The sequence below is a fragment of the Mus caroli genome, chromosome 6 (assembly GCF_900094665.2).
Source record: "Mus caroli chromosome 6, CAROLI_EIJ_v1.1, whole genome shotgun sequence".
Lineage (NCBI taxonomy): Eukaryota > Metazoa > Chordata > Mammalia > Rodentia > Muridae > Mus > Mus caroli.
Window position 1 is genome coordinate 29,815,257 of NC_034575.1, and position 27,872 is coordinate 29,843,128.

The 27,872-nt window shown below is 37.2% G+C and overlaps 1 protein-coding gene across 6 annotated transcripts in view; it reads right to left on the reverse strand.

Annotated features, from left to right (window-relative positions):
- Positions 1–27,872, reverse strand: part of Cnot4 (CCR4-NOT transcription complex subunit 4) — a 111,129-nt gene that overhangs the window by 12,007 nt on the left and 71,250 nt on the right. For 4 of the 6 annotated variants that reach the window (XM_021164397.1, XM_021164400.2, XM_021164398.2 and 1 more), the window contains exons 8-10: positions 22,230–22,287; positions 18,826–19,075; positions 17,078–17,581 (exon numbers count right to left, since the gene is read on the reverse strand). In XM_021164397.1, the coding sequence (XP_021020056.1) occupies positions 17,078–17,581; positions 18,826–19,075; positions 22,230–22,287 (812 nt within the window). Of the gene's footprint in view, positions 1–8,276; positions 12,335–17,077; positions 17,582–18,825; positions 19,076–22,229; positions 22,288–27,872 lie in introns of those variants that run through there. The other 2 variants (XM_021164401.2, XM_021164402.1) reach the window with 2 other exon arrangements.

A 27,872-nucleotide genomic window follows, 5' to 3' on the forward strand; every position in this document is an offset into this window, starting at 1 on the left:
GTACAAGTTTCTCTTTAGCTTTGCGCTTAAGTTGGATATTTTTGCTGACTTTGCAGCAATTCTCAATGGTTTTGTCTATTGAAGTCTCTAAGATTTCTGATGTTCACAGTTCTTATGATTAAGAGGTTTTCCAATGATCTAGAGGTTAAGTCACTAAAGCTATGCCTTTATTACATCTTGATTATACAGTTCACTTTTATTACAACAGTGAAGGTTGGTCAGCCTCATCTGACTCTCAGACACCTCCTACAAGCACAGAATTATCTTAAGGGCTTATAAATTAACAAAGATCTCAAATGAGACAACTAAAATTATTAATTTTTCCAAAACATTATTATCATAACTGGCAACTTCATAACTTGTTAGGAGTGGCACGCTGAAGTATTTCTGGACATCACAATGGTTTACTTTATTGTAATTCACTTAAAAAATTCAGAACATGATCATAATTTCATATTAAACAGAGGGGAATGGGTATAGTTATGGTATAACCATGACTCACACAGCTCCAGACGCAGTGTAACAAATCACTCACACGCTCCAAACGTTTCTCACTGTTGGAAAAGTTTTGCAAATCCAGAGGCATTTTTAAGGTTTGGGATTGGCTGGTCTAACAAATGCCCATTTTCTGCTAACAAACATGTGCATACTGAAATTTCACTAAATATGTGCGTAAGGGAACAAAGACTAGAGGAAACAAATGTATATTAATAGGGGAAAGAAGATAAGCTAAAAAGCTATTCCAAAGACCAAAATGGAACAGGTAAAACTACAGGGACAGTATGCACAGCCCAGTGACTTAAAGGGGGGTGATGCATGAACACAGTACAGAGGAGTATCAGGCTAGTTCAATGGTCGACAGGTCACTCACAATTGTCGAGTTCTGTAGTGTGTACAGCAGCATGAGTGAGCAGCCCTCAGCAACTAGGACTCTGGGTGATGGTGCTGTATCACTAGGTCCCTCAACGGGAGCACACCAACAATGGAGGACACGGAGGACATGGGAAATCTCTAATTTCCAGTTCAGCTGTGAAACTAAAGCACACAGGCTTTGTTGTTTTTAAAAGGTTATTTTGCTTTTCCTTTCTCTTATTTATTTACAAGGCTAAAATGAAACCTTTTCCGCTTGATTTCAAGTGATGTTTCAATGTAAAGAAGAGGGCAATTCGTGAACAACACATAACTTGATTGATTGCTACCATGTATGTTTATGCTATGTAATTGTAATTATTAAACTTGTTATCTCACACACACACACACACACAGTCAGTCTGTCCTAGTAAGAACACATCCTTTCCAGTAAACAAAAGCCAATCCTCCTGTGCAGGACAGCATTTCAAAAGACTCTGATGAATTCAAAGATTTTTATGCTTACCACCAGTCCACTAAAAAGACTTTATTTTAAAATCACTTAAAAATATGTATTTATGTAAGTGTTCATCCTTAGTTATGATTTATTATAGTTGAATTTGGAACAGATTGCCAGAGATGGTCTTGACAGAACCAATTCTCAGTCAATATTCGAGCTCACTGAAAAAGAAGGCAGGAAGGAAAGAGGGAAGGAAGGTTATGTGAGTACACTTGCAATACAAGCCGGAAACTATAGCTCTTACTGCAGGTATTCTGGACCTTGAATTAGAACTAATGTTTTAGTGAAAAAAAGATTTACAAGTATTACACGGTTTTAGAGAGTATCTTAAAAACTTGCCTAAATTAGAACTAATGTTTTAGGTGAAAAAAGATTTTTAGAAGTATTACATGGTTTTTAAAGAGTATCTTAAAAACTTGCCAAAACTGAGTATCAAAACTTTCCAATGTAAAAAATCTGTTGGTTCAACATTTAACAACACAGTGGTTGCTCTTCAGTCAATTCCAAAACCCAGACTATGCCTTCTATTCAAATGTGCTGTTTTAATTCAAAAGAAAAGGAAGGAAAGAATGTGATCACTTAAAATCTCAAACTCCCTTTTGAAAATAAACGGATTGGAGAGTAGAATGGCTCCTGTAACAGCATATACTGAGTGACATCTAACATCTCCAATAGACACTATTCTTTCTTATAATAGAAGGAAAGGAAAAAAAAAAAAAACAAAAACAAAATCAACCTAGGACTATCGGCTCTGTAGGGAAAGTACACATTTAGCAAACATTAAGGTCTAGCTATGGGATTAGGGGTGTAGCTCAGCTGATGGCGTGCTTGCCTAAGCATATACAAGGCCCTGTGTTTGATTCCCAGCACTACATATAAGCAGACATGTTTGCACGTGCCTGTAATCCCAACACTCAGAAGATGGTGAAGTTCTGGGTCATTTTTCTACATAGTGAATTAAGATCCAGTTTTGACTTCCCCACTAATTGTGGTAAATTACATGGAGCAAGAAGTGATTCTTTGTTCAAAGAAAAAGATGAGCACACAAGCTGTAAGAATGGCATATAAGGTGTTCAAAAATTAAAATCTGAAATCATTACAACCTAAATTGTATATCTGGGGATTATTTAAACCCATGGTTATTTTATTAAATAAATTTAAAAGTTTATTGAGAGGCTAGGTGTGGAGGCAGAGGTAGGTAGATCTCTGTGAGTTCAGGGCCAGACTAGTCTACAAAGCAAGTTCCAGGTCAGCCAGGGCTAAAAAGGATAAACCTGTCTCAAAACAAAACAATTTCAAAAAAGCAACATGCCAGGCTTTAAGAGTTTATATCTAGCAGGATTGTCTTGGACCATGTGAAGACAACAGCAAGCTTTATTAGAGATCAAATCTAGAAGGGTTAAGGAAATAAGCCTTATAAACAATCTTGCCTTAGTGGGCATTTAGAATTAAGATAGACAGAGCAGTAATCCATAAGCATGGTGAGTTTTGGGGGGAGTAGGAGCTAGAGATCAAACACAGGGCCTTGCACGAGTGCTATACTTATGGATTCTAGTAAAACAAAACAAAACAAGCATATTCTTTTAACAGCAAACACGTAAGTGGAACAAGAGCATGCAACCCAGCACTCAGTTTAAGGTGAATGCAAAATGTTCCTCCTTGCCTGATGGCTTCACAACCCAGGGCCTGGTTTACCTTTATTTAACTGGGTAGTCAACTTATAGACCTAACAAGGAGAGAGGGGAAAAATAATGCAAAGCAAAGAATAAACAACCACACGGCTTCAGGAGTCAGACTTCTGGCAACAGCTACACGTAATGTGCCGACCACGGTTTCAAGCAATTGCAGTGAAGTTCCAGACCACTCTGCTCTGTTCCGAGACCAACAGCAATGTAAATCCAGAATCCAGTCACTGGAATTCAACTTTGCCATACCAGGAAATCGCAGCAGGCAGTTCACCAGAGGCAGCTTTCTTGACTTTTTTCCCCCTTTGGAGACGCTGATGGTACTATCACCTTTAAATCCTTGTGCAGGTTTTCCTGTTCCAGTAGGCTAAAAGCCACAATGTCCTTGATTGAAAAAGCCAGCAAAGCATCTCTCAGTGTACGAGGTGTGGCAGAGAACACTGCTTCTTCTGTGTTCAGCACCATTGGTGTTGCTGCAATGTACCTTAAGAGCCATTACTGCACAGCTGTCAGAGATCTTGTCTGCTTCACAGTATTACAACTACCAGCAGTCTAGTGATAATGCATGCTGGTCCTAAGTGCTCTTTGGTACTGATGACATGTTCTGTGCAAATTAAATTCCACCACTTTTTAAACTTTGTTTTGGCAATTCTGACATTGGCAATCATGTAATGAAGTTTACATGAAGAACACTTGAAAGGCACAGCCAGCCCCAAACCCCATTTCTTCAAGTTCCTCCAAGATCACTGGGCCACATTTTACTTGATGGCTTATAGGCCATGTGATAACTGCTGGTCCATGGCCATTTTGGAAGCCTTTTTTATTTTCATTGACTGTCAGCTAAAAGCCCTTGAGAAAACTTCTAGAATAGTTAAACTGTAAGACACAACATTCAGTGAGGAAACACATCCAGAATCTTTAAGTTCTTTTTCCAGCGAGCTGTATGTGTGTGTAATAGAAAATACAGACAGAACTAAAGGAACTCTAATTGGTGTTTGAATGTGATTACAAAGGGGAAAAATTACAATCCTTCTGAGAATGGATTCTTTATTACTCGATCCTTACAAGGAGTATTGCTGTTGATTGTGGTAGCTATCGGAACTCATGCTTGTAATATAAATCTTCAAAAAAATTTAGGTTTTTCTAAAAAGTGACGTGGGATGGTCTCATTTAGTATAAACTTTGATAAGAAAAGGTTATAAAAATCTTTATTTGGAAAAAAACAAATCTGGAAGGACTGGCTAGGGTAAGCTGAGGACAAGTTCTACAACCTCTCTACATTTAAACAGTATTATTATTTTTTTAAAAGCACTTAAGAAAATGACAAAATATTTTTAAAAGACAGCATTAATTTCAAATATATGAATGAAATGAAACATCAGGAATAAATACATGAGAAGTCACAAAATATAGTATGAGAATATTTTCTCTGCTCTAGTCATCAATCAAGTAGGGGACTGACACAATAGCATACATGCAGACAGGCCTCATGCTATGCCCACACAGAGAACAAACAGTCTACTTTACAATCTGGCTAACATAGCCCTTTCTTGCATGATGCTAAGTAAGCATCCTCAAGACAGTAAGACTGTGACTGCCATTTCAAACTATGCAGGCAGGTGTTCCTAGAAGAAATCAAAGATCTCTAGGCTTTGGCTCCTTACTCTTTTGGGGTTTGTTTTGTTAAGGGATGCGGTTAGGATGGGGATGAAAACTTGTCAAACAAAACTTAAGCTGAAGTGGTACCATCATAGAGAGATATGAGTATATTAAAGCTTGATATTTATTTGCCTTTTAGCTTACTGGGTAAAATATGAATCTAGGTACAGCCATTATCACATTGCCCTAACAATAAAGGGGCCCAAATTCTCACTGAGACAATTAAAGAGCAGTACTGGGCCAGTGTCCTGTACATATTTAAACAATTCATTGTATTTTACATAAACTTCACATCTATGGAAAAGAAAGACATGGGCACTTTAAAAGCTTTATAAAGTACACAGAGGGGGAGGTGTGTGTGTGTTAGGGGTAATGCTTTTGAGTTTAAGAACGCAACAGCAGGTCTGAGTACTAAAAAGAAGTGTTTGTGGCAGCACCGTTGTAAGGTCAGTGCGGAGTTTCTGGGAATCCTTAGAATATCCAACTCAAGAAGTTCCAACCTTCATGTTCACTTTCAGAACACCTGGGAAACTGCCCAGGTCATCAAGGGTATGCATATCGGCAAAGCCACCAGGTATCTGAAGAATGTCACTTTAAAGAAGCAATGTGTGCCATTCTGGCGGTATAATGGTGGAGTCGGTAGGTGCGCCCAGGCCAAACAGTGGGGCTGGACACAGGGATGGTGGCCAAAAAAAGAGTGCTGAATTTTTGCTGCACATGCTTAAAAAATGCAGAGCAATGGTGAACTTAAGGGTTTAGACGTAGATTCTCTAGTCATTGAACACATCCAGGTGAACAAGGCACCTAAGATGCCCCCCGACGAACCTACAGAGCTCATGGCCAGATTAATCCACACATGAGCTCCCCCTGCCACATTGAGATGATCCTCACTGAGAAGGAACAGATCGTTCCAAAGCCAGAAGAGGAGGTTGCACAGAAGAAAAAGATATCCCAGAAGAAACTGAAGAAACAAAAACTCATAGCACGGGAGTAAATTAAGCATAAAATATATGCAGATAAAGTAAAAAAAAAAAAAAACTCCAAACTGTGTGAAATGGGCTAAGAGTGAGATCAATGAGCTGTTTAGGAAGTGTGGTCACAAAGAAGCTAAAAAGAATGGAGTGTCTCTTGAAGCCAACATTTCATACTACTTTACAAACTCTGGGTACCTGAGTCAAGTCTTCAAGTGGTTTACTTAAGCTTACCTCAGTTCTAGATGCCTAACAGGTATAAAGTAGATTTTTTTTCCCCTTATGACTAGTAATGAAAACTGGTGTGGTGGTTAGTTTTACCAACTTGAGAAATTCTAAAATCAGCCAGGTAAGAGTCTCAACGAGGGTAAACCTAGATCAGATTGACCTGTGAACTCATCACTGGGGGTGGGGGTGGGGGTATTTAGATTACATTAACTGCTGGGGAAGACCTCTCGGAGACATAGGGAGCACCATTTTCTGAGTTTCTGTACAGGCGTGTGTAAAAATGGAGAACACTGGCTGGGCATGACACGCATGGTTAACTCCCCCCTCTGCTTAACCATGGTAAACCATGACAGCTGCACACGCCCCTGCAGTCTAAGTCCCCCAGGTGATGAGCTTTAAGTTGGAGTTGTGAGCAGAAACAACCCTCCCTTTCCTAAGCTGCTTTTGCTGGGGTATTTTATCAGAGCAGTAGAAATCAAACTAAGATAGTAACATTAGAGGCAAATCACAGACTCCTCAGGAAGTCCACAACAGTGTCTTCTCAGTCCGCATGAATGTAGTATTGTTGAGCAGTAAGACACAGCTGGCATCTCATCCTACATATACGGAAGCAAATCTAATTATCAAAAACCACTCATTCCGGAAAACTAAAGCTGCTTCCAAAGTAGCAGCGTATTTGCTACTAACTAGATGAAGACACATGCACATACACACACCTTCATTTCCAATCCACTTACTACACTTCAGTAACTTTTCATGAAGATTATCTACTTAAGGATATAAAGCATAACGGCCAAAATATATTAGCCCTCAAAACTGTAGATTTTATTTGTTCATACAGTATAATCTCATTGGAGGAAAGTTACCAAAACACTTGTATTGTGTTTTACGGTAACCATTAAGTCCTCCACTCCACTGCTGTGCTCTCAACCTGCTATATACATGAAGCAGAGCCTTTGACTGTTAGAATGCAGGAGCATGTGACAACTCACATCTCACCGTAGTCAAGAGCCTAGTCCAGCCGTGTGGAGTATCTTGCCTTCGTAAGCAGAGAGCCTATGCTAGTTTGCCTCTGAAACCAGGCATCTGGCTTTGCAAAGGGCTCATTAACGGACTCATCCTGCCCCACATCTCCTCCGTGCTCATGCTTTCAGATCCCCATATGACAGCTCCTTTGCACACTGAGCTTTCTCAAGCCTCACTCACCTCACCGCTGGCTTCTCCCAGGCCCTGCCCTCAGATGGTCCCCTATCACTCTTTCAGGAAGTCTGCCTTGGATCATTTCAACTTAGAGGAAACCAGACTTGGGATTCAACAGGCAACACCATGCTCTTGACATTTTAGATCTACTCTCAAAAAAGACTAGAGGAAAATAGGGTAGAGACCATACAGGGGTCACAAAAGCCAGCTGTTCTTCCAACCATACAATCCACTACTTTTCCTGATTTTCATCTATCAGTTGGCACCGAGTCATCACACTAACCAGAATAATCTCCTTACTTGTCATCCACGGAACACTAATCCTGTTCTGTTATGAAATCCAATGTCCCTGACTGCCCTTCCACATCACTCACACCATACACTTGTAAGAAATGCCTCACTGACTTGACTACAAGTCCTGACTGTCCTGGAACTCACTATGTAGACCAAACTGGACTTGACATCACAGGGAGATGGGAATAGGGGTTAAAGATGTAGCTCTCAGTTGGCAAAGCATGAAACCCTGGGTTTGATGTTTAGCATCACACAAGACTGGGCATGATGACACATGCCTATAATCCCAGTATTCTGAACTGAGGAGATGAAGGTCGAAGGATCAGAAGCACAAAGTCATCTTTAGCAATATAGTGAGTTTGAGGCTAGCTAGAATAATAGTAATAAAAACCACAACAATAACAACAACAACATCGACAACAACACTGCAGCCAAGCGGCCAAGTAGGTACTTTCTGTTACCTATGTTGTGAGTTAGTGATTTAGATTTCACACAAAACAACAGTTTAGTGTTCAATGAGTGACAATAAGATCCTGGTTCTGTGTTTTTTAAATCTAGCTGCTATTTTGGACCATTTTAATACAATTTGAAGGATCAGTAGAGATCTAGCCAAACCTATTCTAGTCCAAGTCATCTTTTTGCACTGGCCAATAATGGCATCCTGAAACTAGATTCTAATTTGTCTTAATTGCAATGAAATACCTTCCCAAATTACTTCTCTTAAAATGCTACACTGTGGCTGGAGAGATGGCCCATCGGTTAAGAGCACTGGCTGCTCTTCGAAAGGTCATGAGTTCAACTCCTAGCAACCACGAGGTGGCTCACAACCATCTGTAATTGGATCTGATGCCCTTTTCTGGTGTATCTGAAGACAGCAACAGTGTACTCATATAAACATAAAATATTAAAAAAAAAAAAAAAGCTACACTGTGCCAATATCCTACCACATCCACCCCTCCTGACTCCCCATTGTCAAGGCTTTAGCTTCCTTGGAGCCATGCACCTCATCAAGTCTATTTCCCAGCCCTTCTGGTCAGCAGCTCAGTTCTTCATTGGACCATCTTTCCCTTTTAATTTAAATGGAACAAATCCTACATTATTATTATTAAACAAGCTCTTTTTCTAGCTCCTATTGTTTTTTGTTTGTTTGTTTTAAATCAGCACAATGTCTGATTTGCTCACTAAACATATATGTGTGAATGCCTGCACATACTACAGCCACTTTTCAACCTCAGGAAGCAGGGCAAGTGTTCATTCTGCAATGGAGCGAGACATTTACTAAGAGCAGATGTACTGGTTGATCACCAGATATCCAACTTTGGCTATTGCATAGACATACATTATTATTATTAGTAGTAGTAGTAGCAGTATTAAGATGATGATGTTTCATTTTTTTATGCCAATTAAACAGATTTCAGAAAACTTCATGATCAAAAAAAGAAAGAAAAAAGAAAATCTAAAACCTTACAAACAACAGTGATCGATTTTGTGCGATTTCAAATCTCCTATAATGCCTTCCGTTCTCTGGGCATTTTGTAGCAATTCCTCTCTGGCCGTACCTCCCTATGAACCTGTGCCAGAGCAGAAAGCAGTTCTGGCAGTTTTGAAGGTAGCTGGAATACCATACAAATAAACTATGTCAGTACAAGTATGCAGAGACAAGAATGCACTAATGTTGCTTCCTTCAAAGCAGCACATAACTTGGTTTCCAGGAGGCTGAGACTGCAGCACATACACACATAAAATAGAATATGATCGGTATGTCTTTTTCTAGTGTTTCGTTTCTATTTTTTAAGTCTCCCTCCAAATCAGTTTCCATTATAGAGCTGAGATATCAGTAGTTCCCATTCTTTGCTGCCACTGTCAGAGCAGCTGCTGAGATGAGTAACGGGATAACTGTGGACTGCTGTGGCTGCTGAGAGTGTCAAGGGCTGACCTGACACAAGTAATGTGGACTAACCCTGCACAGGACTGCTGTCCCTCAAGACCTAGCTCAGGTCACCTTACAGAGCACTAATATTTAATCAATGATCTGCTGAAATAAAGGGGAAAATGTACCACAGAGCAACCTGAAGAAACAAATGGAGATTGAGAAGGAAATCATTGTTTATCAAAACATTCTCCACTGCAATCTTTGAGAAAATAAGAGAGCAATTCACATCCCAGAACTAAAAGTCAGGGCAGGACTCTACTTCCTCCAGGGGCTCAAGGCATTTTGAAGCTGTCATGTTTCAGCCATTTGAAACCTCTTGGAGAGGGAGAATGCCACCAACTCTTTATCAATCTAGTAACTATGGATCTTCCTCAGAAAAACAACAAGCAAATGTACCGGCACACAAACCCACCATTTCACACAGACCTTCCAAGAGTTTGAGAATCCAGGTTAAAAACACCTGTGTTAAGGAAGTCTAGTCACTTTATAATGGCCAGTGGCCAAAGGGGTGAAATCTATATTAAAAAGTATCCCAGTGTAAGATGCATCATACAAGAATGTATTGACAAACCTGAAGTTTCTTAGAATTTCTCATTCTTTCCATGATTTTAATTATATTTGTCCATCACATAAAATGATTCTTTTATGTACTATATAATTTCTTCCATGCATTTGAGTAAATTATGATTTTAAAGACTTCTAAAATACCACATTAAATAAAAAAGTGAGGCCTTATGGGTCTAGAAATAATAAAAAAACAACAACAAAATGACTTAAAAGTAAGTTTTTAAGCACTCCATATACAGAAGTTGTAATGCTGAGTTCTAATTGCCTAAAAGCATTTCCCAAATTCATGGTACATCAGAAGTAGAGGGAGAATAGACAGAAAGGAGACAGACAGCTTTGGATCTCTTACTGGGGACTACGAGCAAGTCTGAAAAATCTTTGGACAAATTTTCTGTACAAATTATGAGTGAAAGGGAACAGAGAAAGGGAAGGAAAGCAGCTTCGCCCGGTAGCACCCCTCCCAGCACAAGCAGTTAGTAGATGGGAGCCAATCATCTGAGTGCTTGCAAGAGAAGGAAGCCAATCAACGCTGGAGAGAGCTAAGAGTCAATGAGCATCATTAAAAGAAGCAGCATTTCCAGCCTTAACCCAGAACACACAAAGCCCAGAAGCCTTAACCCCACAGAACTTCACACAGCAAACATTGACCTGTTATAGTCAAATGAAACCCATAATTGAATTAAGGTCTGATTAAAAGGCTGAAGTTTAATAAGTATACAGTTTTAGTATTTTCAAAGACAGAAGTTTTCTTATAATGTTGCTGTAAATTCACTTTTCAATGCAGGCTAGAAATTGATATTTATGCTGAACTCTAAAAACAACTTAGATGAGTAGAGAATTGGTCAATTCTGTGACCTCAACCAAATTAAAAAATACATATGTAAAAATAAATTTCCACTTTACTCCACTATACCTCAGGATGAAGCAATTTATTTTGTTATATGTAATAGGAAGTTCCCATATTTTATATTAAAAAACAACCCAAAAATGCCAATGCCATATAACATTAGCATCATCTTCAAATAAGATGTTTTTTATTAGTAGTATTGTTAAGACTTCTTTTTGGTATTCACAGTACGCTTTTCATGGTTCTTTTTTTTTTTTTAAACAAATTAAGGCATACTTTTTAAACTGTTTTTTTAAATCTCAAAAAGTCTGGCTTTCTCCATCTCCCCAAATGCTTTTAGGCAAATTATGGTAATTTTTTAAAATCAGATTTTGTCCACTGCTCAGAACTAAGTTCAGTTTATTTTTTATTATCATTTTAAAACTATTTCAAGAAGTTTTGCATTATCAAAGCATCACTTTACATTCTGCCTTATGAAGTACCCCACTCACTGATCTCTCATCATCTAAGGCTATCTATTACAACCTATATGGTCTCATTTTTACAAGACACCCAGCTTCCTTCTTCTACTGTAAGTCTTATTCTGGCCGGTTACTTTTATCACATGTCAATTATTTAACAATGAAATTTCCAAATAGATTCTATTGAACTACTGTTTGTTCAATAAAAACGTTACACTACTATGGCTGCTACTTACATACTATGTTTACCCCATGGTCAAGTTTCTAATAACTCAACTACAAGTTGAAATTCTGTTTTGAGGCATTTCCTGGTATATTAGGCAGTGCATTAGAAATCAGATGATATTGCATTTAGGCCATAATATTACCTTTTAACCATCTATGTATAATTAACAACCATTCAAAAATAAAAGTGCAAATGTGCAAATGAGAAAGAACAAAACAGTTTGTATACATGTAATGCATAATATATGATATAAATCTAGGCAACCAAAAAAAAACAGCTGACAACATCTTTCTGAGCATTAAATGACACCACCAGTTTTGTTTTATATGTATTCTTTCTTTTCAAGAATTCAAATAATGCAATAGACATTATCTTAATGTTTCAAAAATTTCAGGAGTAGATTAAAATATTACCATTTTTTTCACAAACCGAAAAAACAAAGAACTACCATTACTTTTGTATATTTCCAATAATAGAGTCAAATAGGAACAGGTCTAGCTAATCTCCTCTGGGATCTTAATTAATACTCTAAGTTTATTTATAAGAGTTAAAAATAGTATCACTTATGAGAAACAATGGCAAAATTATTATGCTAATAAATTATGTTAAAGGCCTAATGAAGAAATACTTTAGCAACTACGAGGTCCACGCTAGTTGTCGCCATGAGGAACGTTTATATTGGCTCTTTTGGGTGTATACATTAAATGCAAAGTCAGAAAGGAACCATGCAAAAATCCAGTTGCCCATGCAAGCACCCCGAGTCTAATCCTCTCCTTTCCTCTCAGTTCTGGTGTCAGGCCACAGTAGTGTGGAGACTTGTAGGCTGCTGTCCTTGTTGTAATGAATGGGAAGAGGCTGACAGTGGCATGGTCGAAACCTTCACCTCTTCTTCCCCTGTGGAAAAGTCAGTCATGGTCTAGTTACGGGTGACTAGATTTGTTAACAGTCCCTTTAAAAATGATTGCAATATTTGGAATATTGATACATATATAAAATACATGCTTAATGGTTGGAATCTGGGTGTGAAACAAGACATGAATTTAAAAAATACTATCTTAAGTACCTAAAAAGTAAGCTCTAAACACTCCCTTATTTTAAGGTAAAATCAAATATAATAGATTTAAATTATAAATATACCATCAAAAATAAACAAAACAAAACAAAAAATAAAGGAAAAGAAAAGAAAGAAAGAAAAAGAAAAAAGAAAGACCAGGAAAGCCATTCTTTTCCAAGCCAATTGGACCCCTTATATAGATATTCCTTAGCAGTAAGCATTTGTTTGGGGAAAAAAAAATTAAGACTTGACTTGTAGGAGAAAAAAATGATTTTAAAAGAGGAAATTATAAGTCCATATTTCAAAGACATTAGTCATATGAGGAGAAATGAAATACTATATTAATGAATTAAATTAATATGTAGCATATGAAATTTACTATGTATATTTGAAGTAATTAGGAAATAGTAAAATATTAACAGTACAATGATCCAATTGACTGAAAAGTAAGATGACTACTTCTAGTCAGAAAACTAGACATGAATGAGATTAGTTTTCCTAACTGGTAATTATTTCACTACAAGGAACTTACTTTACGCATGATACAAAACTCACATGAAGTTACTATAAAAACAAAAAATTGAAAGAAAAATGCCCTGATAAGTAAAATCTGAATTAACAAAAACATGAAAAATCTAAAGCCTAAACAATTTCATATATTTTTGAACAATATCTTAAACAACACTGCTTACAGACTTACACTTACTAATGTTTGTTTTCCGAATAATTTTCAGCATTATGTAATAAAAAACATTTTAGCAAAGAATTCTTTGAAAAATAAATCTGCAAAATTACATTTGGAAAGACAGCATAACTGACAAACTGCAGAAAGTCTTTCAATCTATAGAACAGGTTATTTCAATTAACACTCGCTCTTAAACCCTCAGAGTACATAGCAAGGAGCCTATGCCAAAGCAAATTGAAACTTCATTACTTGGTGAGAACATTGATACTAATAAGGACCTAAGCAAGAGACTGATTTTCAAGTTAATAAGTATCAATCTATTTTCTTTGTATTCTTTTATTACAGGTCATATGCCTAAGCTGGGCCAATTTGTCTCATGAAGAAATACTACTGGTTTTAAAAAAAAAGATTTGCAAGTATGTGAGAGCAAAAGTCAATTACTACTGGGAGAAAGCCAAGTTGAAGCACATACTGTGGTCTTCAATTGTGAAGGAGAGCATCAGTGTAGCAAGGCAAAAACCACTTCCATTACTGATTTTGAGATCTGGGCTGTGACCCTAGCTTACTGACTGAACATGCACCTTAAATTATTTAGGTTTGCTTTGACATTGCTAAAATGAAGGAACTAGACAAAGCAAGTCATTTTTTAGAACAAAGGCACATGGTTTCAATAGTAAAACAATCTAAATGAATCCTTTCTACCTACTGACTAATCAAAACTCCTGACCAGGAATAGTTCAAAAATCTTCTCAACTTAGCAAACCAGATACACAAGCACAGATAATGCTGCTAAAATACTTAAATGCTGAAGGCAATAACCAACTTAAAACCTCAAACTATTTTCAGTGAGACAAAGGAATGGAAGCTGGCTTTCTGTTATATCTCTGGCAACTGTTCTGCCATGATAGGGTTCACATATGTCAGTGCTTTTATAACCAACTGAAACAAATCAAAAATAAAAACTCAAATACAAATATATAGTAAACAGATGTGGTATCTGCATGACATAATGGCTGCACCTCTGATTTGCTCCTACAGGTCAGGACCCTATTTTGCTCTATACAGAAAAGCAAGTATGTAGACCTTTCTTTTCTAGGATAGACTTAGTCTGAAGGAAGTATATTTTAGGAGGCCCCATAGCGTGTAGTCTCCATTACTGAAGCATTAATAAATAGCTCTGTTGAACAGGGCACCAGGATAAAGACTTAGAGGGTGCATAGATGATTTGAGTTCCTTCCAGTCATCCAATTCAAATACATCTGAGCTTGAGAGAGACAGATATTTATGCATTATAAATATATACAGTTTTTCAGATTTTTTCTTTTGTCATTTATAATAGTTACTGAAAATCCTAAATCATCTAGTTATAATTATGTAACTATTCTAAGGCTTATTATATTAGTACATTTACTTTCTGAGACATCTGTCAAATATTAACTAGCTCTAATAGGATTCTAGTGTAACTCTTAACAACTTTAAATAGTTTTGTAAATTAAAACTAAGTTTCTCTAGTCTTCAGTACTTTAAAAATAATCTATTAACAAGTTTAGTTATAAATACCAAGCAAGAATCATAGCCAAAAATTGAAAATCTAGAATAACTTTTCCCACCCCATACCGAATACAATAATGGCTCAGAATTAAAGTTGGTGAATTAACCTTCGTTTTTTAGCATCTCTGAAAAAAAGTTTTCAATGCTCTGTGATTGAATATAGTCAAAGGGAGGAAAAAACAAAGGACAGAATTATAATTTAATGCTACATTTAAAAATTAAGTGTCTATTTCAGTTGAAGACTATCACAAAAAGGCCTACACTTAACAAATCAGACACATCTCATTACTAATATTCAAAAATATCTACTGTGTAAAACTTCTGGAATGTTCTTGGGTGCTAAAAAACAAATGGCTCAGAAACTGGAAGAACAGACACCCTAGTAAAGACAGACATACAGTAAGTCAAACAAGGATACCAAGTAAGTATGGCTCAATCAAAAGTCCAGCATCAAGTACCCACTGTCTTCTCTACCAGAGCTCCTCATCTTCTCCATATCATCCCTACAATTTAAACAGCACCTCTTGTTATAGAAAACCCTCTGCTTACTGTGATGGCACACAGTATCTACCTCTATGCCTTTATTCAGGAAGTTTCCATCAGCATAAAAGACCGTTCTCTTTTGCTGCTAACCCAAACTCAAGATACCACATTACAGAACAATTCCTACTTCTTCAAAAAACTTCTCCCCAACAATGATTAACTACACTGTTTCTCCAATTTCAGAACCACACATAAAGCTCGCCACTTTTGCATAAGACTTTCATTTGAAGTCTTCAAGTGTACTAACAACTACCTGAAATAGCATCTGCATTTTTGTATTCCTCATATAACCTAGTTTATAGTTAGGGCAAAATGGAACTGAAATGTTAACCATAATTGGCTCATTACTTTATTTAAGAGGGAGCTTTTAACTTTTAATATTAAGACCAGCTAAAAAGCACATCACTAAAGATTGAAATGTCTCCTTTCTAAATTATTAAAAACAAAGCAAATGCAAACAAAATTGCATTCTAGTGTGCTATGTTGAATGGAAGCAAAGGAAAAAGCAGGGAGAAAAGAAAACCTTAGTGGCCGACAAAAGGAATGGACTGAAAGCAGCTACCCTGGGCTCCCTAAGACATAGTCACTCCCTAAGACCTCATAATTCAATAAGCAAGTACCTTGAACCCACCAAATGTGCAAATTACTATAGCAGGTGATCTCCAGTATATTTCAACTGCTAAAATTCACTATATCCATAACAACAAACTAAGATCTATCTACTTGTCTAAAACATGAAATGTTGCTGGCTCTAAGGGAATATAGCCAATGATTTCTGATGGTTCTCTCTAAGTCTACTTATCAAACTTGCTGTAAACAAGAGTATGAACACCTTACTGTTAAGAGTATATTACTATAATAATACTATGCCATGACACATTTTAATTTGAAGGCCACGACAGAGGAAGAAAACCAAACTATTGTGTAAGTGCACAACGGGCTGAGAACTATTCTGTTCTACTTGAAGGGAACCAGGAGGGAAGAAGCTTTATCACAGCATCTCTAAAGCCCAAATTAAACGAAGACAGTTAACCAGAATGACTCTTTCCCAAAACTTCATTTAAAAATGTTATGTACGATCTAAACACGCTAAAACTCTGAAACCTTCAAGATAGCAACACACAACCAGAAGTGATCTGGCATTATACCTGCATTACCTTATTTATCTTGATTTATTATTCCCAGAAATAAAAACATATCCAACGAACAGGGTACAATCTCTCCTAAACAATTTTCCACAGAAAGTATGTCTGTGACATATAATAGGCTTATAAAACATTGATAATTGAAGTTCTCAAATATTAAGTTATATATACATATGGCAAGTTTTGATGTGTGCATGTATGTATCAGTCAAAATAAATCATCGCTATAGCAGTTAGAGTGGCTTTATCCCTCATGCTCTCATTAATTTTGACTAAAAAAATTTTAACCATTTTATTTTTAGAAGATAACACAAGCTATTTTTATTATGGTGTTGGCCTTTATAATACCATAATTTCCGAGCCCGTATTTTTCTTTTCCTTTTTTGTGTTTACATATTATCTGAATGTTTGGTAACCATCCTATTAAATAAAATGCTTCCAAACAATAAGTAGGTATAATACTCCACCATCCTTATAAAGCTCCATATTACAAGGCATTCATTCTATCAAAAAAAAAATTTAGGTTAAAGATATAAGGTTTTTCATAGAAATTTCTAAGACTATAGCGTAGTCTTGTTACCCAGTAGCTCTTCCCTAGCCACCCAGCACCCTGAAGACAAGAATGATACACATATTCTCAGAGGGTTTAAATGAACCTACCTGCTATGGGGATCCCTCCCAGACCTGTGTTGTGCTGTGGCGGGAGATTCAAGTCCAAGAAATTACTATTTGAGGTGGGGTTTGCTGTGTGGTTCAAGTGCATGATGCTATTGCGTGGAAAGGCCATCCAAGGATAGCGGGCTGCCTGGCCTGGAAAACCGAACGAATTATAAACTGCTCGGTGCTGCTGAAATTGAGGGAACCTCTGTGGCAAGACTGAAAAGGTACTATTAAGAGAGTTGGCATTTGTAGGTGCAGCAGAATGCAGGAATCCAGAGCCTGGACCTGGACCTTTGGCGGTTGTAGTGTGTGAGGAGGAGTTCTGAAGAGATGTGGGAGAAAGGGAAGGTTGATCTTGGACGGATAGTTCCTTCTCAATCAGGTCTGCTAAGGCTTTTCGAGTGACATCAAAGGGATCAAACCCCAAGTCATCCTCTGGTTGTTTAGAAGAACCAAAGCCGAATGCTGCTTGCCAGTCTGTAGATGATGATACTGGGATTGTTTCTGTTGGGAAGAAAAATAGTGATAAATACAAAATAAATAGTCTATCTATACAATGTATGTTAAACAGGCTACTTTACAACAGAAAAACAAACATGCAAAAATTATGTAAGATCATTAGTTCCAGAGGACCTCATAAATTTCTAGTAGCATTTCACTGGTAAATTAAGTTCAAAACATGAATGATATAGATTGATTGTCCTGATGAGAAAGAAACCTCCTCACCCCCGCTACCCAGATCACATCCAACCATTCATAGTCAAAACCAGCATGTCAATAAAGTAATATAGTCTAAAAGCTAGTAAGGTCCATTCTCATTATATACTAAGACAAATTAACTAAAAACTTGATTATATGTTTTTAATTGTCTATGTCACAGTGCTACTGAAGATATGAATTCATGCCATCTTTCAGACTAATAAGAAAATGTAAGTGAGTAAAAAGAGAAGTGGTGTGCTTGCTGCTTTCTAATCCCAAATGCTCTGCTTGGCCATTCACTCAACACCAAGATTGGCTGACACCTCTGAAACCAGCAAGACAAAGATGGAAAGTCACGCCTCTTCAAGGAAGAGAATGTAAACCATTCTCACATCTTTCCTCAGTCTAGTTTCATCTGAATGTGATGTAGTAAAAAGATACCAAAGTTCCTGAATGTGGCTGACATTGTGCCTTGGATATTAGTTAAAATAAAATTTCCAAAAGGTAAAATCATAACTTTTATACAAATATAAACCATGGTAAAAATAATTTTAATAAATGGAGCAAAATTTAGTTTTTACTACTAAAGAAATTCCTTATTTGTCAATTAGGGAGAAGATCTTAAATTTGATTATGTAAAAAGTCCTCAGTTTCTCTAAGATCAATAATCTTTTTGTTTTTTGTTTTTTTTTCTTTTGGATTTTTCTTTGAGATAGGGTTTCTCTGTAGACCCCTGGCTGTCCTGGCATTCCCTTTGCAGAAGAAGCTAGATCTGCCTGCCTCTCCTGAGATTACAGGCATGTGCCACCAAGCCCAGCCAGAGCAGTGAGATTTTATTTGAGAAACCATGACAAATGATTTCTAGAGAAATCTGTTTTCTAACACAGTAATTTCTAGGCAACACAACAACTTGCATACTATCTAATTCCTGTTTTTTTTTAAGGGAGCTGAGAGATAAGAAGATAGAAGTATATCAACTAAAACATATCCCATAAGTCTGTCAATTTCTAAGAGTCTGATTACTAACACTAAGCATTGCTGTTGCATACCTGATGTGAAGAGGCTCTGTGGTTCTGGAGCTGTAGGCCAATCACTGGGTGTCTGTGGAGAGCTGGGAAAAGGAGGAAGCCCACTTGGTATAGGGTTGGGGTGGCGAAAATTGTCTGAGAATAATGACTGTGACTCTGTTACTGCCCCTTCAAAAGGAGACCTCGCACTGTGATTGGATGAACTGATGGGGATGACAGGGTTGGATTTTGATAAACCAGGTGGTGGTGAAGGCGTATCACTGTTAGATATCTAAATTAAAAAAAAAAAAAAAAGAAAAAAAAGGAAGAATTTGATATAAGTTTATATCTTAATAACCCACAATTTAAAACATTTGCAAACAAATGGTTTTAAATAGTGGTCTTCAAACGAGAACAACTGACTTCTTAAATCAAAGTATGGAATTTCAGAAAAGCAAACAGTTCATTAACTTACACATGTACTTAAGAAATGTGTATCTGCAAAGATGAAGCTGGTCTCATAGTCTTTTACAATTGTATTTCTAGTCATTCCCAACTCCCCAACCCTGCCTCCCAATTCTTGCCGTCTAGGATCTCATTATAGAGCGAGTGCTCAAGAGGAAACCCTTAGGGGCAAAGACAAAGGATAGTAAGGCTGACTGACTCCAACGTCTATCATTTTCTGCAAATTAGATGATTCTAAGTATTTGAGTTTTTAACAAAAATAAAGGAATATCTAATCAAGGTTTTCTCAAACAATCATTAAAAAATAATTCTGCGTGGTGGCGCACGCCTTTAATCCCAGCACTCGGGAGGCAGAGGCAGGCGGATTTCTGAGTTCGAGGCCAGCCTGGTCTACAAAGTGAGTTCCANAAAAAAAAAAAAAAAAAAAAAAAAAAAAAAAAAAATCTGAAGGCTGGGAGTATGAATAACACCCTACATTCAATTCCCAGCATCAAAAACAAAAACAACAATTAACCAAACAAACAAAAATCAAAAAAGGAAACTCTGTGCTTATAATAAGGACAAATTTGTATGTGATTCTGAGGTACCTATGTCTGTGCATTCTGAGGGGCAATAATATACCTACCGCTCCTCCTCTATCTGTGCACTAGTTATACAAACTGTCTTGGGAAAACAAAAAGCATCGCTACGATTACTGAAAATGTATTTAATGTCACCAACATTCACAGAGGAATACATGAAACATGATTTTAGGTTAACTCCAACATATGCTGTTTTAATCAACTCAATAGTATTAATAGAAAGTCAAGAGAAAAAAGATATTTAAATTCTTGTCATTGTGTTCAGAATATAATTGCACACTTGCCTAATATACATAAAACACTTAGGCTCAATTCCCAGCACCACACCAAAAACAAACAAACAAAAAACCCAAAACAACAACAAAATCATTTTTGCCACAGCAAAAACATTTCAGTTCAAAGTTTATAAGTTTCTTCGTGTTTTATTTTGTTTTTTTGGTGTATTTGTATGTGTTCATATGAGTTCTCAGACGTGTCTAAGGTCATAAAAGGCCAGAAATGTATACTGGGCACCTTCCTACACATGCTCCATTTTAGTTTCTGAGACAAGGTCTCTTACTAAACCTGGAGATCATCTAGGCAACTTTGCTGAATCCTCCTGTCCCTAGCCTATTAATGGTAGGTTTATAGACATATGCAGCTGTACTCAGCTTTTATGTGAGCACCTGGGGTAAAAACTGAGGCCTTATGAGCCTTACTTTTATCTGTGAGAAGTATAATGCATTAAGATACAACTTGGTGATAGCAACAGAAATAGGTATATTATATTTCAAAAAAAAAAAAGTTTCTAACTGCTGAAGAGCTTAAGTATTTTCTAAAAAAGAAATTTCTAAATCTGGTATCAAAATATGATGTGATCAAAATATGATGTGACCAAAATATGATGATGGGTACCAAATATTGTGTGTCCTTAGATATATCTGAAAATATAACACTTTGGCTGAAAAAAACCTGTTGGGCATGGTTATACAAGTATGTAAGCCCAGCCCTTGGGAGGCGGAAGCAAGAGATTCAGGATCTCGAAGCCAGCGTCAATACATAGCAAATACAAAGCCAGCTGGTAAATAAGACCATTGAAGAGAGAGACAGAGAGAGACAGAGACACAGAGAGAGAGAGAGACAGAGAGAGACAGAGACACAGAGAGAGAGAGAGAAATATACCAACACTGTTACATCTTTGTAACTACTTTTAACTTGTTTTATTTAACCAAAAAAATTTTCTTTTAAGATTTATATTATTTCATGTGTGTAGGTATATGCACCACATGTGTGTCTGGTGTTCACAGAGGTCAAGAGAGTATTGGATCCTCTGGAACTAATGGTAGAATGATCCTGAGCCTCCACATAGTTATTTTATAGAATTTGTGAGTAAACAGTTTAGAAAAATGTTATATTTTAGTTCTATTCGTTTCACCTACACTGTAGGAAATTGGCCGTTCTTTATACAAGAGATTAGAAAAATATTTTTGTTACCAATATAAAAAGATGACTCTGTAGATAAAGGGTCTACTACACATGAGAACCTGAGTCTTCAGTGCTCACATGTGTGGAGGCACAGGTCCATAACCCAGTGCTGGGGAGGACAAGACATGCTGAACACCAAGGGCTTAGCTGGCTGGCTAGCTAGGCTAGCCATCGTAAGCTCCAGGTCCAGTGACCCCACTGTAAAAAATAAACTAAAAAATTAAGGTGGATGGCCAGAAAGATGCTTCAGCAGGTAAAAATATTTGCCTTCCATCCTGAATTTGATTCCCCAGACTCAGGTGGGAGGAGATCTGAATCCCACAAGCTGTCACCTGAACTCCACTTGAGAGTTGTTGGTTGTGAATATATCCACAAAATAACTCTAAAGCAAGAACCCAGAAGGCAAGGTAGCTGGAACCCCTTTATGGGACCAGAACAACTTGGAACTCAACATGACAGATACCGGTGCAGTATGATACTGCGTACCACCCTGTGGTTATCAATGCAATTCTGATTTGGAGGCTGGAGAAGTGGCTCAGCACTTAAGAGCACTGACAGCTCGTCCAGAGGTCCTGAGTTCAATTCCCAGCAACCACATGCTGGCTTATAGCCATCTGTAATGGGATCTGATGCCTTTTTCTGGTGTGTCTGAAGACAGCTACAATGTACTCAAGTACGTAAAATAAATAATTCTAAAAAAAGAAAAAAAATATAAGGGACTATCTTAACTTATACACTATACATTGTATACAGAAAAGAAGCTAACTATAATACATTTAACAAAGCACTCCATCAAGGTGTTTTTAAACTGAATCAGTATTTAAAGAATGTTTCAATTTGGAAAATTTGCTTGCATAGAGCACTTTGCTTTTAGGGTATAGCAGATACATGAAAAGACTTATCAAACTTTCATGAGAAGACTTATCAAAATCTTACCTGTTGGGAATTATCACCATTCCCTATACTGAGAGAATCTGAAGGTTTGTCAATGGGGCTGCAAAAGAAAACAAACTAAGTAAAAGGAAGAGTAAATCATTCTAGAATAATGTAAAAACAAAAACCTCCCCAAAGTAAAAATAAACACTTTGTTATCTTCATGTTTTTGAGATACTATAATGCAAGATCTTATGTAAGATATGAAGGGTTCAAAAATAGAAGGGAAAGTCTCAACCTTCTCTACTCCATGAGAAACTCATATTCTAATTATAGTTCCCAAAACTACGGCTGAAATAAATGACTCACGGGGAGGAGAAAGGACAGGAGAGCTGTTTAAAACTGATCTGATGGTAGGCTGGGCATAAAGCTTGATAGGACAGCACTTGCTTAGTGTGTGAAAAGGCCTGGGTCCCATCTCCAGTACTGCAAAGACTACACCAGACACTACTCCAATTAGTAGTAAATCTTCATCTATCATTTAGTTTTGTGCATGCAATAAAAACATCCATTATAGTTTTTGAGGCAGTAATTAATGTATTTTTCTGTCTGACAGAGGATAGAAAAGTATGGAAATGCTCTCTCTATAGGCTTTTAGAATCCACACATTTCTTTTAGTATTTCTATGTTTACTAATCCTGTCTCTAGAACAGAATTCGAGGGTGCATATTACACATACACAAGCAAAATAAACAATATATACTTTAATAAAAACATTTTTTTCTGACCAAATACTAACATTTATCTTCATATAGAGAAAATATAGTACAATGGTTAAGACAGAAATTGTAAATTAAAGTCCATTTAATGTGTCTCATTCAAAGACAAAATAAAAATCCCTACTATAACACTAATCTAACGACATAATTTTCATAACTAATTCCACTTAGTTCAGACCACAAACGAAAGTATTACCCAGATGTGTCCAAAGAAATAAGGAAGCAAATTAAGATTACAGAGCTTTAAAATTACTTTATTCCCTGCATAGTCACTTTACAGACAAGAACCACAATTAACTGCTCTAAGCAAACTTAAGGGCAAGTATCCAATCTGAATCCCAAGTGGATCTTCTTCAGAGATGCTGCTAGATACACTGGACTCTGCTAGATGGTCTACTAGGCCAGTTATCAAATTGTTTATACAAAATGTTTAAAAAGTTTATACACTAAGAGGAGAATTGGAAGAAAAGAGAGTATTAAAGGTAGGAATAGCATAGGTCAAATGACTTCATATAATAGGGAATGAATTAGTTCAAACAAACAAACAAAAATATGGTTTGAAATAATAAAGGAAGACAGAGGCCAGAGGAAGAGACCTCCTGGAAATAAGCAATATTTAACATTTTTTAACATTTATTTGTGTGTGTGTATGTGTGTGTATGCAAGCACATGGATGACAAATGACAACTTGCTGAAGTCAGTTCTCTCTACAATATGTATATTCATATGTACAAACACATACAAATAAATATAATTTCCAGAAAAGTATGTATAAGCCCCTATAGATAAACTTTATAAACACATTTTCATAAAAGGTTTTGCTAACATTTCTTTCCAAGAATAAATATCTTTAAAATAATCCAAAGTTCATTTGAAATTTAAGTTGAAGAAATCAAGTGCTGAGGTCCTCTTCAAAAGCTAAATATATAAGTGTGTGTCTACTCTATTCAGAGCATAGAGCATATCCCATCATTATCTATAGAGATTCTGGCCCTATTAGTTTAAATTCAAACACCTGGCATGCTAGTCAGCTTCCTGTCAATATGACACAAGCCATGGTCATTAAGAAGAGGAATCTCAGCTGAGAAGCCGCCTCCACCAGACTGGCCTGTAGAGTATTTTTTTTTTTTTTTGATTAATGATGTGGAAGGGCCCAGCCCATTGTAGATGGTACCACTCCTGGGTGGATGGTCTCAGGTTGTATAAAATAACAAGCTAAGTAAGCTATGAACAGCATTTTTCTGTGGTCATGACAGATGAAGTAAATCCTTTCCTCAAGCTACAAAATTCTACTCTCAGTGTTGATCCAAGCATCAGAAGGCAAACTAGGGTGCCTGGTCACCGATGATCCAACAACAGAGGGAACAGAGAAAGGGGACGCAGTGAAAAAGGATCAAATCTACCAAGTCTCTCATGTTACTAGATTTTACAACTGTAAGGAGTCAAAGTCAAATTTCAGTATTTTATTTTAAAGATACAGAACCCAAAACTCAAAACTATCTGTAGACAAGCAGTGTAAGTCACATAACTGGCTTCTGCTGCAATCTTAAAATAGTCCTCTCCTAACATGTCCCAAAAGTCAATGCTTAGATTTTCACATAACTTTCTTCCTTAGTGACAATGTCAACCAACCAAAAAATAGTTCCATGGAGGCTTAAAAAAAAAATTTTTTTTTAACATAAGACAATCATACAGTAGGAGGACCAAAGAAAAATTCACAAAGGGGACTGAAAATGGGAGAGAAAAAAACTGAAGGTCTCGTACCCTTGCTTGTAATTCAAAACAGTCATAGTTTATTTTAGTTACACTCTGAACATAAATTTAAATAAATAAAAATGCCAAAAAATGAGCAAGTCCAAATTTCAATGGCATGTTGCTGTATATACAAATGTACATATACTGTTACTAAATGAATATATTTTCTTTTTCAGATAAATTTAGTTAGATAAAATCATTTTTTCATGTTTACCAAAGTCTTAAAAAAAAACTTGGGAGACATTTAAATGTTTGATACCACAAATAATATATTTAAAATTAATGACATGCAAAACTTGCATTATAGAATACATTTTAATCTTGTATAAGCTTCAATACATATCAATATTTAACCTACTATGCTATTAAAATATGGCCAACTTTTAAGTGGCACAATTAGCTCTTTACATGCAAGAAAATAAATACCTCAGCAAACCTGGAGTGTTTATAGCTGGGCAAATGCTTTAATTGGTTTTCTCATAATCTCTAGAGCTACTTAACATAAAATGAAAATAAATGCCTTAATAACAACAGGCAGACACAAATAATTATTTTTTCCTTTCCTTTCCTTTCCTTTCCTTTCCTTTCCTTTCCCTTTTTCCTTTCCCCTTCCCCCTTTTTTCCCCTTTTTCCCCTTTTCCCCCTTTCCTTTCCTTTCCTTTCGCTTCTTTCAGACAGGATGTCTCTCTTACATAATCTTGGCTTTCCAAGCTGGTCTTGAACTCACAAAGACCCACCAGTCTGCCTCCCAAATGCTGGGATTATAGGTGTGTGCCACTTCGCCTGGCTAAGAATTATTCTTTTTTTTTTGGGGGGGGGGGTTCAAGACAGGGTTTCTCTGTGGAGCCCTGGCTGTCCTGGCACTCTGTAGACCAGGATGGCCTTGAACTCAGAAATCTGCCTGCCTCTGCCTCCCAAGTGCTGGGATTAAAGGCGTGCGCCACCACCACCCGGCCTAAAAATTATTCTTAATACTGAACTTGAAAGACATTGAAAGATGCAACAAGCCTTCCTACACAGCCGGTAAGCCTTTATTTATTTTAATCTTGTATCTTTGTAATGAAGTTTAACTTTCAAAAAGATGTATTTAAGTTGACTTATACACTTTTTTTTTATGTACCTTCTCTTCTAGAAAATAAGGACTTGAAGAACCTTATCTTTAAAAAAAAAAAAAAAACAACTTGTTATTTCTGTATTTATGTGTGGTGTATACACTTCTGTGTATGCTCCCACATGCACCCAAAGAAGGAACTCGTGTGACCTGCTTATCACCTATTTCATCACTCTGCACCTCTCTTAATGAATCAGAAGCGAGGCTGGTGTGGAGGAAAGACATTTCTCTTCTAGTGTGGACAAGAGATTTACAGTCTCTATCTTTATTTTTGCATAAAATGCAGACCTGTTTACTAGTAATCAAGTATCTCCTCCCCAAGCCCCAGCACTGAGGTTACAGCTGTGCCTAATACTTGAACTGCTCTTCATGATTTTGTAACAAGTATCTGCTGAGCCATTTCCCCAGTCCCTCAGTGCCCTATCTTCAACCATTCCTCTCTTTACTCTCAAGTAGAAACTTCTAGTTTGTTTGGTAAGTCAGTTATGTTAAATGATGTTTTGCTGGAGCACACAGGTGAAAGGACCCAGGATGATGGAGTACAAATATGAACCTACAGACAGTGGGAGATGAGAAGAGAGCATTGGTTTGGTTTGTCCTGCCTGCTGTTCTTCACTTATGACATGCATGTATAGTTTGCCTTACATAGCATGGTTGATCTCCACTAGTGGTGACACCAGAGAGAAAACTCTCTAGAGAGAAACTCGTCAAAGAACTGCTTGCAGAGTTCCTGTGGCAGCTTGCGGCTTCCACGGCCTTGCCTAGGGCCAGTTAGTGAGCCTTGCAGTTTCTTCAGGATTGAACTACAGCTGCCGGTTCAGGCCTGGTGTCTGCCTGCTGAGAGGACTGGTCTGCAGCTGCTGAGTCGTATTTGGTGTTTGCTATGGGACAGAACTGCTGCGCCAGAAGCTTGAGCTCACACCCAAGGAACTATTACTTAAAAAGGTCCACCTCCCCCGTATCCTAGTAACTTTTCTCTTCCACTGCCCCTGCTGGGTGGTGGGCAAGAGGAGAGGTTGAACGTTTATTAAAAGTAGGTTGCAAAAAATTTATGCCTACATTATTCATTGAGGAACAAGAATACAGTGGTATTTTTTAATATAAAAGTCCTCAAATGGGATTAGGGTATATATAAGCAGGGGTTCCCTGTCCAGACAGTAGGTGCCTGTTTGTCAGGACTTTAGCTACCTTTCACTAAAACCTAAAGTTTAATGTCAGGATGGAAAAGTGCAGGCCATAAGACAAAGCATGCGCACTGAAGGGAGTGGGTAATAAAAATCAGACAGCATAAAGGCACGCCCTGAATATCCAGCATATGATCAAGAAAGGGAAGGCACTCGCACTGGGGACATAAGAATAATCATTTTGCCAGAAAGTGGTGGCAAAAGCACTGGGGAGGCAGAGGCAGGTGGTCAGTCTGCCCTACACAGTGAGATCCAGGACAGCCAGGACTACAGGGAAGAGACCATGTCTGAAACCCTGTCTCCAAAAACAGAACAGAACAAACAAACAAAAAACAAAAAAACAAGAGGAAGAGGAGAGGAAGTAGAGATAGAGGGGGAGGAGGATCGGAGTGGTTAATTAGCCTGACTGAGTTTTTGTCCCACCTTGCAAGATCATAATAAACCGCTTCACTTTTACCACTGAGTCTCTGGTAGTAGTTACTTTGAAGTGGAGATGGGAGCAATTACCTACAATTTCGTCTAACTTTCTAAATAAATCCAGTGAACTTAAGACGGGTAATTACGATCCCCTAGGCCACTTAGCGGGTCGCCACCATTTATGCAGATGTGTAGTAACTACATAAAAGTCAGAACAGGTCAGACACTGACAGAAACTAAAAGACAGAATCCAAAACAGAAAACCAAACCCCTAGCAATTGGCCAATTTTAATATCAAGTAGCCAAGCTTAGCAGACTGTCACCCATTTAATTAATAAATAATTCTGGGTTTTATGCATAAATAAAAATGGAGATTGTAAGTCATTTGTGTGTAATAAAAGAAAGTCTTTCGGGAGACCCATAAAATGCAGGCCACTTTTGTGGCTGCTGTGCACGCACT